Source organism: Loa loa (genome assembly GCF_000183805.2).
Source record: "Loa loa unplaced genomic scaffold supercont3.4, whole genome shotgun sequence".
Taxonomy (NCBI): Eukaryota; Metazoa; Nematoda; class Chromadorea; order Rhabditida; family Onchocercidae; genus Loa; species Loa loa.
This window is the reverse complement of record NW_018108184.1, coordinates 461,782-476,302: the sequence shown is the minus strand read 5'-3', so window position 1 is coordinate 476,302 and position 14,521 is coordinate 461,782. Positions and strand designations below refer to the sequence as shown.

Here is a 14,521-nt window from a genome sequence, read left to right as displayed (position 1 = left end):
CAGGAGACTGCGGCATATTCCTTCGGACAGACGGTCTCAGCTAGATGATCTCTTTTGATTTTTTAAGCGATATTTAAATTACTCATTTGTGTTGTTTGCATAGCTGTTTACAGTATCAGCGATATTATAGAACAGCAAAGAAACGGATCTAACACTCGGTGTATCAGCACAGGGGATTGGAATTTACAAAGAGTCTAATCGAATTACACCACGGCCATTTTTTTCCTGGAGTGAAATTAAAAATATTTCATTCAAGAATAAAGTTGTAGGTTTAATTTATGGTCCTTCATTTTACAGGGTCATTATATTAATTGATCTGTCTTTTCTTCAAGGACTTGATATTTCGCTTCATTGATCTCTAATTGAACAATTAATAGCATATAATTCGATAAATTACAGATAATATTAATATTCATAGTATAGACATGACTTAAAAGGTTTGGACGAAATGGACGAACTGAACGATAAGATTTGTAAATGGAGTTTTGTTTCAGTTTAATATGAGGACAATGGATAAGAGTACAATAACATTTCGTGCGAAAGATATCTCCATTAATATGAGCATATTGGATTTGTGCGTTGGTACCCACAACTTATACTTACGAAGACGTCAGCCAGATTTGCTCGAAGTGCAGCAAATGAAAGCTCAGGCGAAAGAACAGAGAATTAGACGAATTGTTTGTTTTTCATTAAAAAATTGCGAATATTATTGAAGGAAGACCCTTTGTTTTCTTTAATAGTGTAACCTTTTTCAGGATTTTTGCAGACTTAAATGATTTCCATTTTTTGTATGTGTTCTTGTGTTCATTAGTAGTGAATTTGTTTTCCAGCAAGAACAAAATCGTTTATCTCGTGAGCGAGAGCAACGTATACAGGCAGAAGCTGAACGAGATCGATACAAAAATGAAATAGCTGCAATTAATGAACAACTGCGTAACATGAAGGTGCTGAAAAATAATTATTTTTTTCGTTCGATGTTATGGATTTTTTGGTGATTTCTTTCTCGCATGTTTTGCTCTTGCTGTGGATACAAAGAAATATTATTTTCCTTTTGAGTTTTTGGGAATATGCTACCACTAGGAGTGGACTGAAACAGCAGGCTATTCCGGTGTGGTTTCCAAAATGTTGCCTTGGAAAAAAGCTGAATAGTAATGCAGAGTTTGTTTCTCGCTGTCACTTAAGTGAGCACGATATTCTCCGGCAGAAAAAATAAAACAGCACGTTTTATTTAGGAGGCAATGAAAAAAACTCAAGAAAATGCCCATTTGATGGCAGAAAAAGCGCGAGTGTCGGAAGAGGAAGCTCTTGTACTGTCAAAAAGAGCTAGCGAGGCCGAGGCAGAATGTCAACGCATGAAACTTTCACAAATCAAGGTAGAACTTCAACTTCTTATTTTTCAAGGCCCCAAATTGTGTTTATGCTGTGGATGAAGCAGAAGATTATTACAGTAAAATTGTGACGGTTTTTATTCGAGAATCTTCAAAGTACGTCGAGCCTGACATTGGTAGTTGTGTTAAATTATAAAATTTTCACCACAAAGCATAAACTGAGATGAATAAACTAAAAGTTAAATGAATCAAAAAATATGTACATATATACTTTTAGTCTACAATTATGTAAGAGACTTATAATAAGCATTTCGTTTCATTAAATGAATGACGAGAAGACGTTGTCAGCAGAATTACAAGAGCTAATTTTCTATGTAAATTCAGTTTATTCAGTTCGTGTATAAGAATTAGTATTCTCTTGAGTCTATTTATTTAAAAAATTTTTTTGGGCGGAAGAAACGAAAATGTCTCTGGAGCGGAAAGCACGCGATGCCGAACTTTGGGCTCATCGTTTGATGCATGAAACAGAACGTCATGGTTACGATCCGTACTTATGTCGTGCACATTTATATGACTCGGAACCAAGTTGGCCGCAGGTTCGAATTTAATAATTTTAAAGAGGGGCCTCAAGGATTTCATGCTTCTGATGCAACGAGATTTCAAATGTGATATATAAAATAATCAAATCCTAGAATCCACTCTTCATCAAATAGATTATCTCTAGCTCATCAGCTAGCATTTCCGGATTATTTGGAACTTCTGGATCGTATTTATTGCTGAATTCTCCCACATTATTTAACAATATTTTCATGTCTAGCAATATTTTCGTACCATATATTTTTGCTGCAAAGTTAGTGTTCAAATAAGCTGCTCAGAACTTATTTATGTTTAAACGTTGCATAGTCATTTCTAGGGTTGGTTATCAGCATACGCTGTGCCTGTTCCCCAACGTTACATCAGTCATCATCGTTTGATGTCATCATCAAGCAGTGGCGATGGAGGTTATGTGCAGTATCTGGATGATGATCCAAACTTTACAGCCACTGTTACACCGATAATTAAAGGACAGCCATCATTGTTTATGAAGAAACAAGCTTTGCTGAATTGTCCACCACCTGATCCATCCAATAATCAGATGATGCCAAACGATCTTTTATCTTTACGAACAGAAATTGAAAAATCCAGGTACTTCGAGATATTTTTAATGGAAATTCTAGGAAATTATTTTCTGACACAAAGTGATTTTAATGGAAAAGCATACTTCATATTTTTATTAGTTTTAAAGGTTTTTGATTGTGTTCAGAGCTGACTACAATGAGAAAAAAAAAGTCTTCAAGAAAAAATGACCGAATTTCGGAATGAAATTGAAAGCTTGAAAGTTGTGGATCGTCAGTCAGAACATGATCGAATCCACGCAACCAATCTACAAATGGGTATTGATAAATACTCTACACTTAGAAAGGTGATTTTTTTTCCATACAAAAAAGCGCACTATTCATCCTTATGAAGCTTTATCAAATGAAAAAGTTTGGACTGTTCGAATATAAGAAGGTTGTCTTTAAGTACCATATTATTGTTAATCAGTTAGTGCGCATATTTCTTGTCGATAGTTCTGATTACCTGTTAGATACAATCTTATGTCACTTCTATTGTCTTTTCCTCACTCACTAGTTTGTTGACGTCACGAAAAAAATCACGAATTGATTTAGTGAAAATTATAATCCTTAATAAGCTTCGTGTTGCAGTCAGCTGCTGAATCACATATATATCATGTTTATAAGGTGATTTCAACATATTTTGAGCATGTTTTTTGCTGTGCTTAAAAATCACTGGAATGATTGTTTACCCCATGACGTAATTGAAGTCATGTTTTTTAAATGCCAATTTCATTCTGATAGAAGTGGCACCTCTGTGAAATGTCCTGTTTATTGTCATGATTTGCAATTGAGGTAGTGGAAAGTATAAGCTGACACACTGATAATCTTTAGAAATTATGGACAGTTTTTGCGATTATGGATAATTGCAAGCATATTTTCTTTAATAAATTTGCATGTTATCATTACTTATTGACTTTGTTTTATTCACATTTTGATTTTTCTTTGTGAAACATTGCGCTTTTATCAGTGCCTTCATTAAGAGCTTTCATTAACCGTATTTTCAACTACAATGTTTAGTAACTTTGACTTTTCCAGAGCGGCGCTGGAGCAACGAAGACTCGCGTACAAGTGTTCGACGGACTGTAATTTCAAATTGTTAATTTGGTAATGGGTAAACAGCAAACACTGCATAACCCACTATTTGGTCTGCTGCGGGTATCACTGTTCATCTGATTGCCGCCAACTTTTACTTTTTTTTTTGAATTCAGTTGTATTTCTTTCGTAGGGGGATGTTATCAATTTTGATAGTTACAGGTGCCATATTTTGTCTGTCTAGTAAGCTGAAATTCACTGGACTGCTTTATGACCTGATTTTATTTCAGCCATCATGATATCAAGTAATCCAATTTTTATAGTTAGATGTTGTATAGAATCTTTAGAAATCCTCTTTATACGGTCAGATTCTTATAAAATTTTTAACAGTCTCATTCATATAATCTGATTCACCTTTCAGCACTCAGTTGTTATTTTTTACTTTTTTCATTAAACTTTTTTTTCCATTTTAAAACAGACTAATTGACAGGGGTGGTGAATTATCACACCTTAACTTTTTGAAACTTAGCAAAAATTCCACGTGTTGGATAGTGAAAAAAATAGTATGAACATTTTATAACTTAATGCTTTGGAGATAGTTAATTTTACCATTTCTTTGGTTAGTAGAAAAATTTCTTCTATAATTCCTTTTGGGAATTTTTTTCGGAATTTCTTTACATGCTGTTATCCCATGTAATATTTGAAATGATTATTTCTTCGTGTTTTAAATTTTGTTTTTCCACTTGCCTTACTTCAACCCGTACATTTGTATAAGTGCCTTGTCTGTTTTTCTTTGTCTGGTGCAATGTAATATTGAGAGCTCAAATAGATGACCGGTGTCATGGTAATTAAACCATAACTTTGGTTTCGCACTGATTTTTTACAACCGCAAGTGATTTATGAAGCTCTCACTACTTCATATTTTGGTTGCATTGAACAGTGTTTATTTATTGAGATTATGATCTTCAGGTTTTGCATAATTTTGTTTCAATTGATGAATCAAATTGCACATATTTATTTCGTTTACTTATTTACATTCCTGTGTATACTTTCTCATGAAGAAGAGGAAAAATGAAGAAAATTGTTGTTAAAAACAAAGTAATAACTTAATATTTGAAATTGCTTCTTTTTTTTCCCCAACCACGATCTTTATTTTGCTGATCAGGCTTCTATCTGATGATGGTTTATGTTTGCACTTGTTTATTTCACTTCGATCTGCCGCGTTCTTTGCATTTTATGAATGTTTCAAATTTAATGGTCAAGAAACTGTTCAGCGTTATTGAATTTCCTCCCTGATCTTTGCTTTATATGCAATATTGGTATTGAATTGAGTGGCAGTATCCAAAATTTAATTGGTTTGCATTTGATAGCGTTCACAGTTCAGAAAGGTGAAGCATTCTGAACTAATGGGTGCTGCTATCGAACTAAAGTCTTTTTGGTCTATACTGGAGATTTTATGAATAGAGGAAATTCGAATTTAACTGGGATTTAATAGTATCAGAATAATCCTTAGTTTTATTTTAAAAATTAAGAGAAAGAAATAGTATTAGTCGTTCAATGATGGCGTTGTGATGAGGCACTCGCGTGATTGTTGTTAAATTCTGAATTTTATCATTGATGAAGTCTGGTGTACTAGATTTTCAGGATGTCTGCGAAGCGTGCTCGACCTGCTGGTGGCTTACAATCTCCAGAGAAGAAAAAGCAGGCTGAGGAGCATATTACAAAAACTGTTTCGGTAATATGCTTTATCTTCAATTTTGATGAATGGTTTTAAGGATGCCGACTGTTATTTTTTGGTGAGGAAGGGTTCTTCAGGTGGTAAAAATAACGGATGGAAATGAGAATAGAGAGTTTAGGACATTAGTATTGTTGTACTTCTGAATAATACTGATGATAGCATATTAAAAGCCAAAATAATCTTGGTGAAATTAATTTTTAAGGAATTTTATGAAAAAGAAGATCGTGAAGCTTTATTGATGACCATGGCATCAATTGAAGGATCCTTCCTAGAATATTCACAAGCGCTCAGACAAAAACTTATTGACTCATGTTGTGGTTCAGTTAAGGTACTTCACTTTTAATTTTCATTTTCCCGTTTTTAATTTCTTTTTCAAATTTAAAATTTTTCTTCGCAAAATGTGTAATGACTTTCTATTTTAGCCACCGGAAGCATCAGGTTTCGAAGAGTCGTTGCTTTCACTATTCATATCATTGCGGCGATTGAATCGTTTGGCTCAGTACCGAAATCGACAAATTCGTGACCGAGTAAATCGAGAGCGTGCTGTCGTCGAAGAACGGTTTCTGCAGTTGCAAAACGTCAGAAGTGAAATTGAGCACTTGCAGAAAGAGATTGATCGATGTTATGACTTTAGGTAAACGTATGCTTAATTAAGAAAGTCTTGGTGTCCAGTGAATTCTAAAAAGAAGCAGAAGTGCATTCAGCAAGTAAGTAGCTTTTTGAGTTTAGGAATTACGCTTGCTAGTTTGCAGGTTTTTACTTTTCCTCTCAAAATTTTAGATCAGCTGATGAGGATATTGAAATGGTGTCATTAGAAGAATTCTATGCAAATGCACCGGCAAGTATCTCGCAGGAGGAAATCACTCGCAAGGATCAACATCGACAACATCTGGCTCGACTGAACTGGGAGATGGAGGAGCGAAAGAAGTATTATTTCTTTTTTTTTTTTATACGAAACGAGGGATAAATGAGGAACATCGAGAATAGAGCAAAACGTTGTAATTGCTTATTCTCCACAATATTCGTCGTATTGCACACTGCACATAACGTTTTTTTGTAGTCCTTCGAGTTCAATGAAAATCAATTGTTCTGATTTACTTGCAACAGAGGTATCGAAAAAATTTTACTTTTTCGGTTTGTTAGAGAATCCGATAGAATATTAACTCAATTTGTGCATGTTAAGGACTTACTCTGAGAAATAACCGTTCTGAAACTCGAACTTTGAGTTATCCCGAACAACGTATTCCGTAGAGCTCTTATTAGACGATGAAATATTTGGAACATAGTCAACGTAAAATCAAATAATGTAGCAAATATAGCGGTGGGATAAACTTAGATAAAGGAATGGGTCAAACGAATCTTTGACTACCAGGATTGGGAGCCGATAATGATAATAATAATGATAATACGGACTGGAGACATGAGCTCATATATATAGTAAACAAGAGGGGGACTTGCAATGTCTGGAGAGGATACATATCCATCTACATAATGACAATAAGGAGGATTTACAACACAATTCCCGGACAGTACAGTAATATAGATAAGGTACTATTACAATGGACTCTTTGTTTATTAGCGTATATAGACAGCTGATATGGATAAGCAAAGAGGAAGAAAATTTTAAATATCACCAGTTAATGTGAGTCATAGTCAAATTGGGAAAAGTTGTTTTCGGTTTCTCGACAAAAGGAATGGTCGTCGTGTCTATGCAGAACTTTCCTATCTAAAATTAAATAAAAGCCAGAAGCATTCATCTCGCAAAACACTTTTTTAACTCTGCAGTTTGGTTGGAACTTTGCAAGAACGAGAAGGACGAAAAAACGTACTTATCACTGACATTACAACGAAAGAACACCGATTAAAGTCGTTGAAACCACGTATTGAAGCCGTGATTGAGGTTTTTCTCACTAGATTGCTTCTTCGTATTTTGCTCATCTGATAGTTCTTATTCTGAAAGAATTTTTGCATTTTCCTTTAATCTTCAAACGGTATCCATGCTTTGTCTGTACATGATTTAGGCAGCAAGACCGGTACAAGAGCTGATGGGACTGACATGCAATTCCATTAATTTTGAGAAGGAGCGTGTATTGTCCCTACTACCTCAGGAGCTTTCTGTAATTGCCATACAGGTTGAGGCTTACTGTGATATTGTTAAAGGTTAGTTGTCATTCCGTAACAATTCACCTTCCGGCGTATGCACTTTCAAACCTCCTTACAAACCATCTGTCAAAATATAAGTAGTTATTTTTTAAAGTAGATTTGCAAATCTTTAGTATTTCTGTTCACTTTTCTCTGGAAAAATTGTGGAATAATATGGCAGAAAGTTCACCAATCATAGGCATTATTTAAATATGCATCTTTTTCTAGAAGCAGGAATAATACTAAAATGCAAGGGTGATTACGAAAGTGCTGTGAAATTTCTAGAAAATCGACAACGTGCGTTCGAAATTATTGAAAACATTGATAATGAAGATATCCAGGATGAGGTGAATTACATTATCTTTTTTTTAGATATGTGAAGCAGGTCATTAAATTTTATATAACAGCGTAAATATTATTTTTTTCTGGAACGAGGAACGGTTCCATTTCTTCCATTTTAATTAATCGATTTTGATGGGGAATGTATAAATTAGCAAATTTTTGGAGAAAAGCTGAATCGATTAGATTTTTATCTCATTATGGCAAGAATTTACTTTCTCACTTTCACTTTTGTCTCAAGTCAGTAATTAGACGGTTCTGTCATAGGCTTCGAGAAGTCGATGCTCCGTCACGTCTAGCACTCCGTTTTGTTATTGTTAGAAAAGAATTGTTGGAGCAATCCTTAATGTTATTCTGGAAAAAAGCTTCCTATCTCATATTTGTTGGTGGTTGTAGGTGGACGGAAAACACTCACCATCAACACGTCATGACAAACGGAGGCATATGTCCATGAAAGAATTAATTGCTGAACAAAGGGATGCTGTTATTGCTCCTCATCCGATTCACATTGAGGTGGAAATCGTTTGTCAAGGTCAGTTAAATAATTCAGCTTGCAATATTATCTCACTTTGGACCCGGAAAATTGCTCTATGCAAAACATTTCTGTTCGCCAAATATGATGATTCAGAAATTTTCGGATTCTCGGATCGGAAATTCAATAAAATATTGTTTACGTTCCATAACACAATGACACGCTTGAATTGCTTGGAGCTCCTTGAATATTGCAAAGAATATGGTTGTCTCTGGAGTCGGTTAGAAGTCTAAACTGATTGCTTTTTTAGACGATATTTTTGTAACCCTTGTGCTGCAATTTATTCCGGGTTTGCGCTCAGTTGGAGTGATAACAAAGCTGAATCGAGTACCTACATCAATTTATGGGTATTTTTTATTGTTTCGGAAAATTTCATTTAATTTGTAATTTTCAGGCCTCTTCAAATTTAAGGTTTTTTCCTTTTACAGGAATGCATTCTTCGATTTATCTCTTCTTTCTGAGTTATTTGATGGCGATGATGGAAGTAAATGTGTCAACAGTGTGGGACAAGCCAAACTGGATCAGTTAAAGTATGCTTTTAAGTAAATATTGGTATATTTTTACAACATAATGTGGTGGATATTGTAGCGACTCTAGCGATCACGATCATTGAGACCGTATATGTATATATATCCGTTAACGAGGATCTATGAGAAGGCAAGTCTGGTACCAGGCCGCGGTAATTCTAGCTCTCAAAGTGTATATCGTCGTTGCTGCGGTTAAAAAGCTCGTAGTTGGATCTGCGTCTAGGACCTGGTCCACTCATTGGATGAGAACTGGGCTCCTAGGCTAATATTGCCATATTGCTAGTTTTCCCTAGTTACTTTGATTGGTTGCGTATGGTGGCTAGCTATATATATATATAAAATGTGCAAATTTTCCGAATGAATTTTGATTTGAATGTAAGATTTAAAAGTTTCAGCAGACGGCTAATTGATTGATTATAATCATTTGGTATTGTTTAATCGGAATTCCTGTTCTGTTTCAATATTTTACAGTTTGTAATTTTTAAAGGATTTCTGTGGCTGATTTGGAACCTAATATTGGTCGGTTTTATTCATTTGCTCAGAAAATGGCGGGTATTATCGATGATGTTCCGTCGAAAAATTCTCAGTTATGTGAAATTATACATTCTGTGGTTGAAAAAATCAGGTCACGTATACATTCAAGATGCGTTCTGGCTCGAATTGCTCATTCACTGCGTGTGTTTTTTTTCTTTTTTGTAACAACATTAAAAATAAATTTTATAAAGATAGCCTTTTTTTTTCGGCTTTTTTATGGTCATAAAAAGGTAAATTAATGATGAAAAAAATTATTAAACTTTACGAGGGTCATAAAATTCCATAAATACAACTTTCTACATCGGGGAGTGGGATTCGAGGGCGAATTGGACTCAGCTATCATAATCCGATCAGCCTTTCAATGCGATAGTTTTTCCAAAAAAATCATTTTGGATTTTATTTTTTTTATGCTTAAATTTGAGTTCTGAAACTGCCAACTTATAAATTAAGTGGCGCTATGTGACGCAATAAATACTATTACAGATAATTTGAAAGTATTCGATGATTTAAAAAACCGAAATGATTTCCCGGACAATGTTTGTGCAAAACTGACCAGTTTTAGGATGATTACAGCTGAGCAGTTCTTCGTTAGTTGATTTCATGCAGTTTTTATAAAAAGTTTTTATTAAATTCTATAATACAGATCTTACGATTTTATATGTCTGCTATTGATTAAGCAACTATGTCGTTGTATTTCTCCAGCTTGTTTTTAAGCTAAGGAGCATTTATATTCTTAATGATGCAGTGAAGTTTTAGTAATTCCATAAATGCCGCTTTTGAATATTCCATTTATCCTGTTAGTTTCTATAATACGAAAATGCCCAAAAACCAGAAAAATAGTTCCATTCACCATCTATTTATTATTTTTACCTATGTTTTGCGACATATATTTTTAGGAATATGAAGCTGCAACAGAGGAGTACCGGAAGCTGATAGAATCTGAACGACGAACAAATATTGACAAGCAGTTTTACTTCTCTGCAACAGTTGAAAGAGATCCAGGAGCTAAGCTTCATGCTTTAATATTTGTATGAGTTAATGAACATTGTTTAAATATTCAGTAGAGCTGAAAAATTATTTTGACTTTTGTAAATAAATTTTCAGAATATACTAGGATTTCGTTTCAAAATTCGCTTCCAGATGTTTCGGCACATGCACATGTAATACGGAATCTTCATGTCAAATACAGTTTAAATATTTTCGGTTTTTAGCAGCCACTGATGAGACAAACTTCAGATTGATATCAAGTACCCGGAAGTAAAACCAATTTATATCCTGACTTTTACGTTGGATAACGCGGAAATTTCTCCATCATTCAATAACAGTCTTATTGTAAGCATTTCTGATTACTCCACAATGTTTCATCAGGCTTGATTACTTAATGCATTTTTTAATCATTTCAAGAAGTTTCTGTACAATACCTAAACTTTCTGACGAACAGATTGGCTTTACTGTTTTTTTCTATTTTTTCCAAATCTTCTCCAACTTTTAAGTAGATAGTTTTTATGGACATTGTAGGGGAACTATTTTCTTTTTGTTCATTTCGATGGGGATTCCTTGAAATTTTCATTAAGCATTATTCGTCCACACTCGTCTGGATTTCTTTTTAAACAAATGAAAATTAGTGAGAAATTTAAATTTAGCACATGGAGCGAGTTTTGAATGTGGATTTTGCGGCCTATGTAGCATGTGACGACCCAAATAATATCCTGGAGGCACAGATGGCATTCTTGGTTTCGCGTTTCGATATCCTTCTTGAGTCAAGTTGTGCTGCCGATAATTCTGGGCTGTTCACCCGTAAGCATCTTTTCTCCCGTCCTTATAGGTTTGTTTCTCTCATCTGGTATTTTTTCAAGTTCAAATTATGTTCTTTACAAATATAAATTATTAGCAACACTGATTCAGGGAAGCGTAAACATATGGGAAATTGCTGGTCAACTTATACGAAAAACTATGCATCTTTTAAATATGTAGTGTTGCGCATCCATAAACTAAGATTCATTTATATTTCAGAGGCCGCGATCATCAGCTTCCACTTTATTACAAAAAAACATGAATGCTTTTACATTTTGTTCGTAATACGTGTGTGTATAATTTTATTTGTTTCTTTGTTGATAAATGATAAATTCTTCAAAGCTGCACAAACTTAACCTATCTGAGAGCTGCATATGAACACATTACTTCCATTGTTTAGTCTTATTTATGCATACTTATCGAGTCGTACCTCGAGAATCTGATCAAGGTAGTTTTCCACAATCACCAAGCGTTGTGATGAATATCAGAAAGCTGGATATCCTGGGAGGGAGAAGAAGAGTAGATGATTCTTCAGTTTTTGGATTTCTGGAGTTCGAGAAGGTGCGAATTATTTCTGCTGCTTATTAAAACAACATGTAATACATGTTAACTCAAATCTTTCACTAACATTCAGAGATATTTCTCACACTGATGAAAGTGAAGGAATGCAGAAGTTGAGAAGTCATGTTCTGCGTGTCCTTCACTTATCTCAACAAAAGTTAGGCCTGAAAGTATGGTAGAGCTTCTTTCTATCTATTCCAACCCTGAAAAAAATAGTTGACACTGAGAGGATAAAGTAGGGAGAGGGAAATGTATTGTTCGATAACATTCGTATACACAAGACTATGAATATGTAATTTATTCTTACACGTAACCGTTTCTTTTGTTCGCGAAGCATATTATACCCGTTGATTCGTATGGTAGTATGTGTTATATCGATTATATAATCCACCAAATAGCTAAAATGCATGTCACAGTTTCGGGATCTCAATGTTTAAATAGCGAATCTCTTTAGCTAAGAGTAAATGTACATATTTATTATGTCATTGTAGCATTGAGGAATCTGAGGTGAACAGTCAGATGTATTACTTACAATTATGAAATTTCCTTGTTTATCATTGAAGTGGTTTCTTTCAGAATAAATTGTGCGCTACGAAATTCTCTCTGCTACAAATCCGCAAAAAATGCAATAAATTTGACCACATGAATTCTTAATCAAAGATCGACTTTTGAGAAATAATTAAGTAAAATCTTAATCGCAGCTAATTTTTATCTTTTGGATTTTGGCTTTCTTTGGATTTTTTTTCTTGGTTTGAATGTGAACACATAAACATAAAAGTGAGACATTTTTAGAATTTTACAATTTGTTGGGATGCTATGAGAAGGCTTTTTGCGTGCTGTCTTTTCCAATCATATTTGTATAATGTCACAATTGCTTCTGTATGACAATGTCGATTAGAATGGGCAAACGTGAAACTAGTTGTTCATTTGTAAGTTATTTCCAATCCCTTTAGATGTTTCTGTTTCATTACTTTGAAGGATGAAGTCAATTCAGGAATAGCAAAAATCAGTAAGATGATATAATCAAGATGGAATCGGCCAGTATCTTCAACTTCCATCAGCAAATTCAGTATCTTAGAATGATGAAAAGATATGGTAGCTAATAACACGAAGGGAAGCGTCAAAATTAAGTTTCATGAATGGTAAATTGGATTATTTTTTTATGTATGCGTTGAAAAATGACAACGATAATTAAAGCAAGGACGAATCAGATTCCGTGTAGAAGATAAACGACAATGTTCCATTCCATAAACTACAACTAATGAGGCTAAAGATTTTACAGCAAAATAGAAGGATAGATACGGGATTCACAGGGGGCGGGAGAAAGGGATAGGGGTTAGTGGGAATGTTGAAAAATTACCTTTGTCGTTCTTAATATAGTGCTGGCGGTGCATTTCCCTTCCTCGTCTTTCAAGCCTTTTTCGTTGTTAGGGGCTTTTCGCCTCAGACCGACTCCTTTACAATCTTCCCCGAAGAATCTCTTTGCCCGTAAACTCGACTTCATCTTGTTTTCCTTCATCTCCCATCTTCAAATTGTCTCCTATCGGTTCATGAAACAAAACAATATTTCTTAAATGTTGTCACTTTTTGTCGAACGCCGAAACGAAAATTTTTCGGATCTTTTCGGCTGTTCCAGCAAAATTGTCCTCTGATTTATGGCATTCGTTTGCATGAAGAACCATTTCAACCTCCCGATACCTTTCTTTCTTCTTCCCTCAGTTCCCGATTTCCTTGGCATCACTGGTCTTTTCTTGTCATCATGCTCCTTTTGTTTCCCATATTTTATAGACTTTGTCAACTGTTTCAAAAAATTGTGTGTTTTACAGCTTTTAGTCATTCATTTAAAGATAGCACAAGAAGCGCCTTTGTCGTATGCTCTATTCTCATAACTACTTTTCATATCCGCTTTTGTACTGCTGTTATATTTCCCTCATTAATTTCAAGTACAAGTATAACCTCTCAAACTAATTGTATTATCTGTTTTCCGTTTTACACAACACAGCTAATTGAAGACGAAAGAATTAAATGAGAACTGAGAAGTTTCGAAGGACCAAAGTTGCAAAACTTGCAAAGTTTTCGTTCTTTTTTCCAAAATTTAATTGCAAAAATTTCAATTTAATTGCAAAAAACTGAGAATTTCGCGAGATTTGCAACTTTAATCTTTCAAACTTCTCATTTACTTTTTTCATCTCTGGTCAGCTGTGTTGTGCAAAACGAAAAACGAATGATATAACCGAATAGTGTGAACAGAAATATTAATTGGCGTTCGGAATAACTGCAGCTGTTTCAAAATTAAAAATTCACATTCAAGAAAATGAAATTGATTTGCAAAAAGAGAATTTGCTAATATTAAACCAGTTGAGTTAAGCAATTCAATTTCAGTCATCTAATTTCTTTAAATTAATTTATAACTAAATGAACATTAATTACAAAACACTACTGTATCTATCATTCGATCTTAATTTGAATGATAATTATATCAGTTCTTTTAATAACACTCAAGTCCATGCAGACAGACACACATGACAATTTTTTTTCCAATTTCAGAGAATAATTTGAATCTTCATTTTTTATTTAATTAATAGAGAAGTTGCAATGAAATTGCAGCATCGCCTGAATCACACAATGAGACATTTGCAGTATTGCATGCCTTTCTGTCCTCATCTCACCTTGTTGGCTTGTCCTATTGATTGTTACATATTGCATCAGTAAAATTCCAAGAAAAAAAATTTCCTTAAAATAGGCTTTTCCATTTGTATGTGTGTGTGTGTATATGTGTGTGTGTGTGTGTGTGTGTGTGTGTGTGTGTGTGTGTGTGTGTGTGTGTGTGTGTGTGT

At 34.2% G+C, this 14,521-nt stretch overlaps 4 protein-coding genes across 4 annotated transcripts in view; 3 read left to right on the top strand and 1 right to left on the bottom strand.

Annotated features, from left to right (window-relative positions):
- LOAG_16462 (CBR-NFM-1 protein) overlaps positions 1-1,430 on the top strand; it is a gene marked incomplete at both ends in the record, with an annotated part of 4,452 nt that extends 3,022 nt beyond the window's left edge. The window contains 4 exons of the mRNA XM_020449113.1: positions 131-265; positions 495-677; positions 831-944; positions 1,233-1,430. Of these exons, the coding sequence (XP_020307427.1) occupies positions 131-265; positions 495-677; positions 831-944; positions 1,233-1,430 (630 nt within the window). The remainder of the gene's footprint in view (positions 1-130; positions 266-494; positions 678-830; positions 945-1,232) is intronic.
- A 362-nt stretch (positions 1,431-1,792) lies between these two features.
- On the top strand, positions 1,793-3,792 carry LOAG_07579 (hypothetical protein; the record flags this gene model as incomplete). Its single annotated transcript, XM_020447483.1, has 4 exons — positions 1,793-1,924; positions 2,242-2,513; positions 2,632-2,790; positions 3,521-3,792. The coding sequence occupies 3 exons, from the start codon at positions 1,793-1,795 to the stop codon at positions 2,672-2,674; spliced, it is 447 nt and encodes a 148-aa protein (XP_020302292.1). The 3' UTR covers positions 2,675-2,790; positions 3,521-3,792.
- A 1,370-nt stretch (positions 3,793-5,162) lies between these two features.
- LOAG_16461 (fms interacting protein) lies at positions 5,163-11,711 on the top strand (the record flags this gene model as incomplete). Its single annotated transcript, XM_020449112.1, has 16 exons — positions 5,163-5,252; positions 5,458-5,583; positions 5,678-5,889; positions 6,036-6,182; positions 7,041-7,155; positions 7,277-7,415; positions 7,626-7,744; positions 8,133-8,268; positions 8,519-8,615; positions 8,697-8,798; positions 9,283-9,470; positions 9,813-9,916; positions 10,226-10,357; positions 10,566-10,661; positions 10,973-11,126; positions 11,524-11,711. 16 exons carry the CDS (start codon positions 5,163-5,165, stop codon positions 11,709-11,711), a joined length of 2,145 nt encoding a protein of 714 aa, XP_020307426.1.
- Positions 11,712-12,607: 896 nt separating this feature from the next.
- On the bottom strand, positions 12,608-13,203 carry LOAG_07576 (hypothetical protein; the record flags this gene model as incomplete). Its single annotated transcript, XM_003143109.1, has 2 exons — positions 12,608-12,757; positions 13,045-13,203. The coding sequence occupies 2 exons, from the start codon at positions 13,201-13,203 to the stop codon at positions 12,608-12,610; spliced, it is 309 nt and encodes a 102-aa protein (XP_003143157.1).
- Between the last annotated feature and the right edge of the window lie 1,318 nt (positions 13,204-14,521).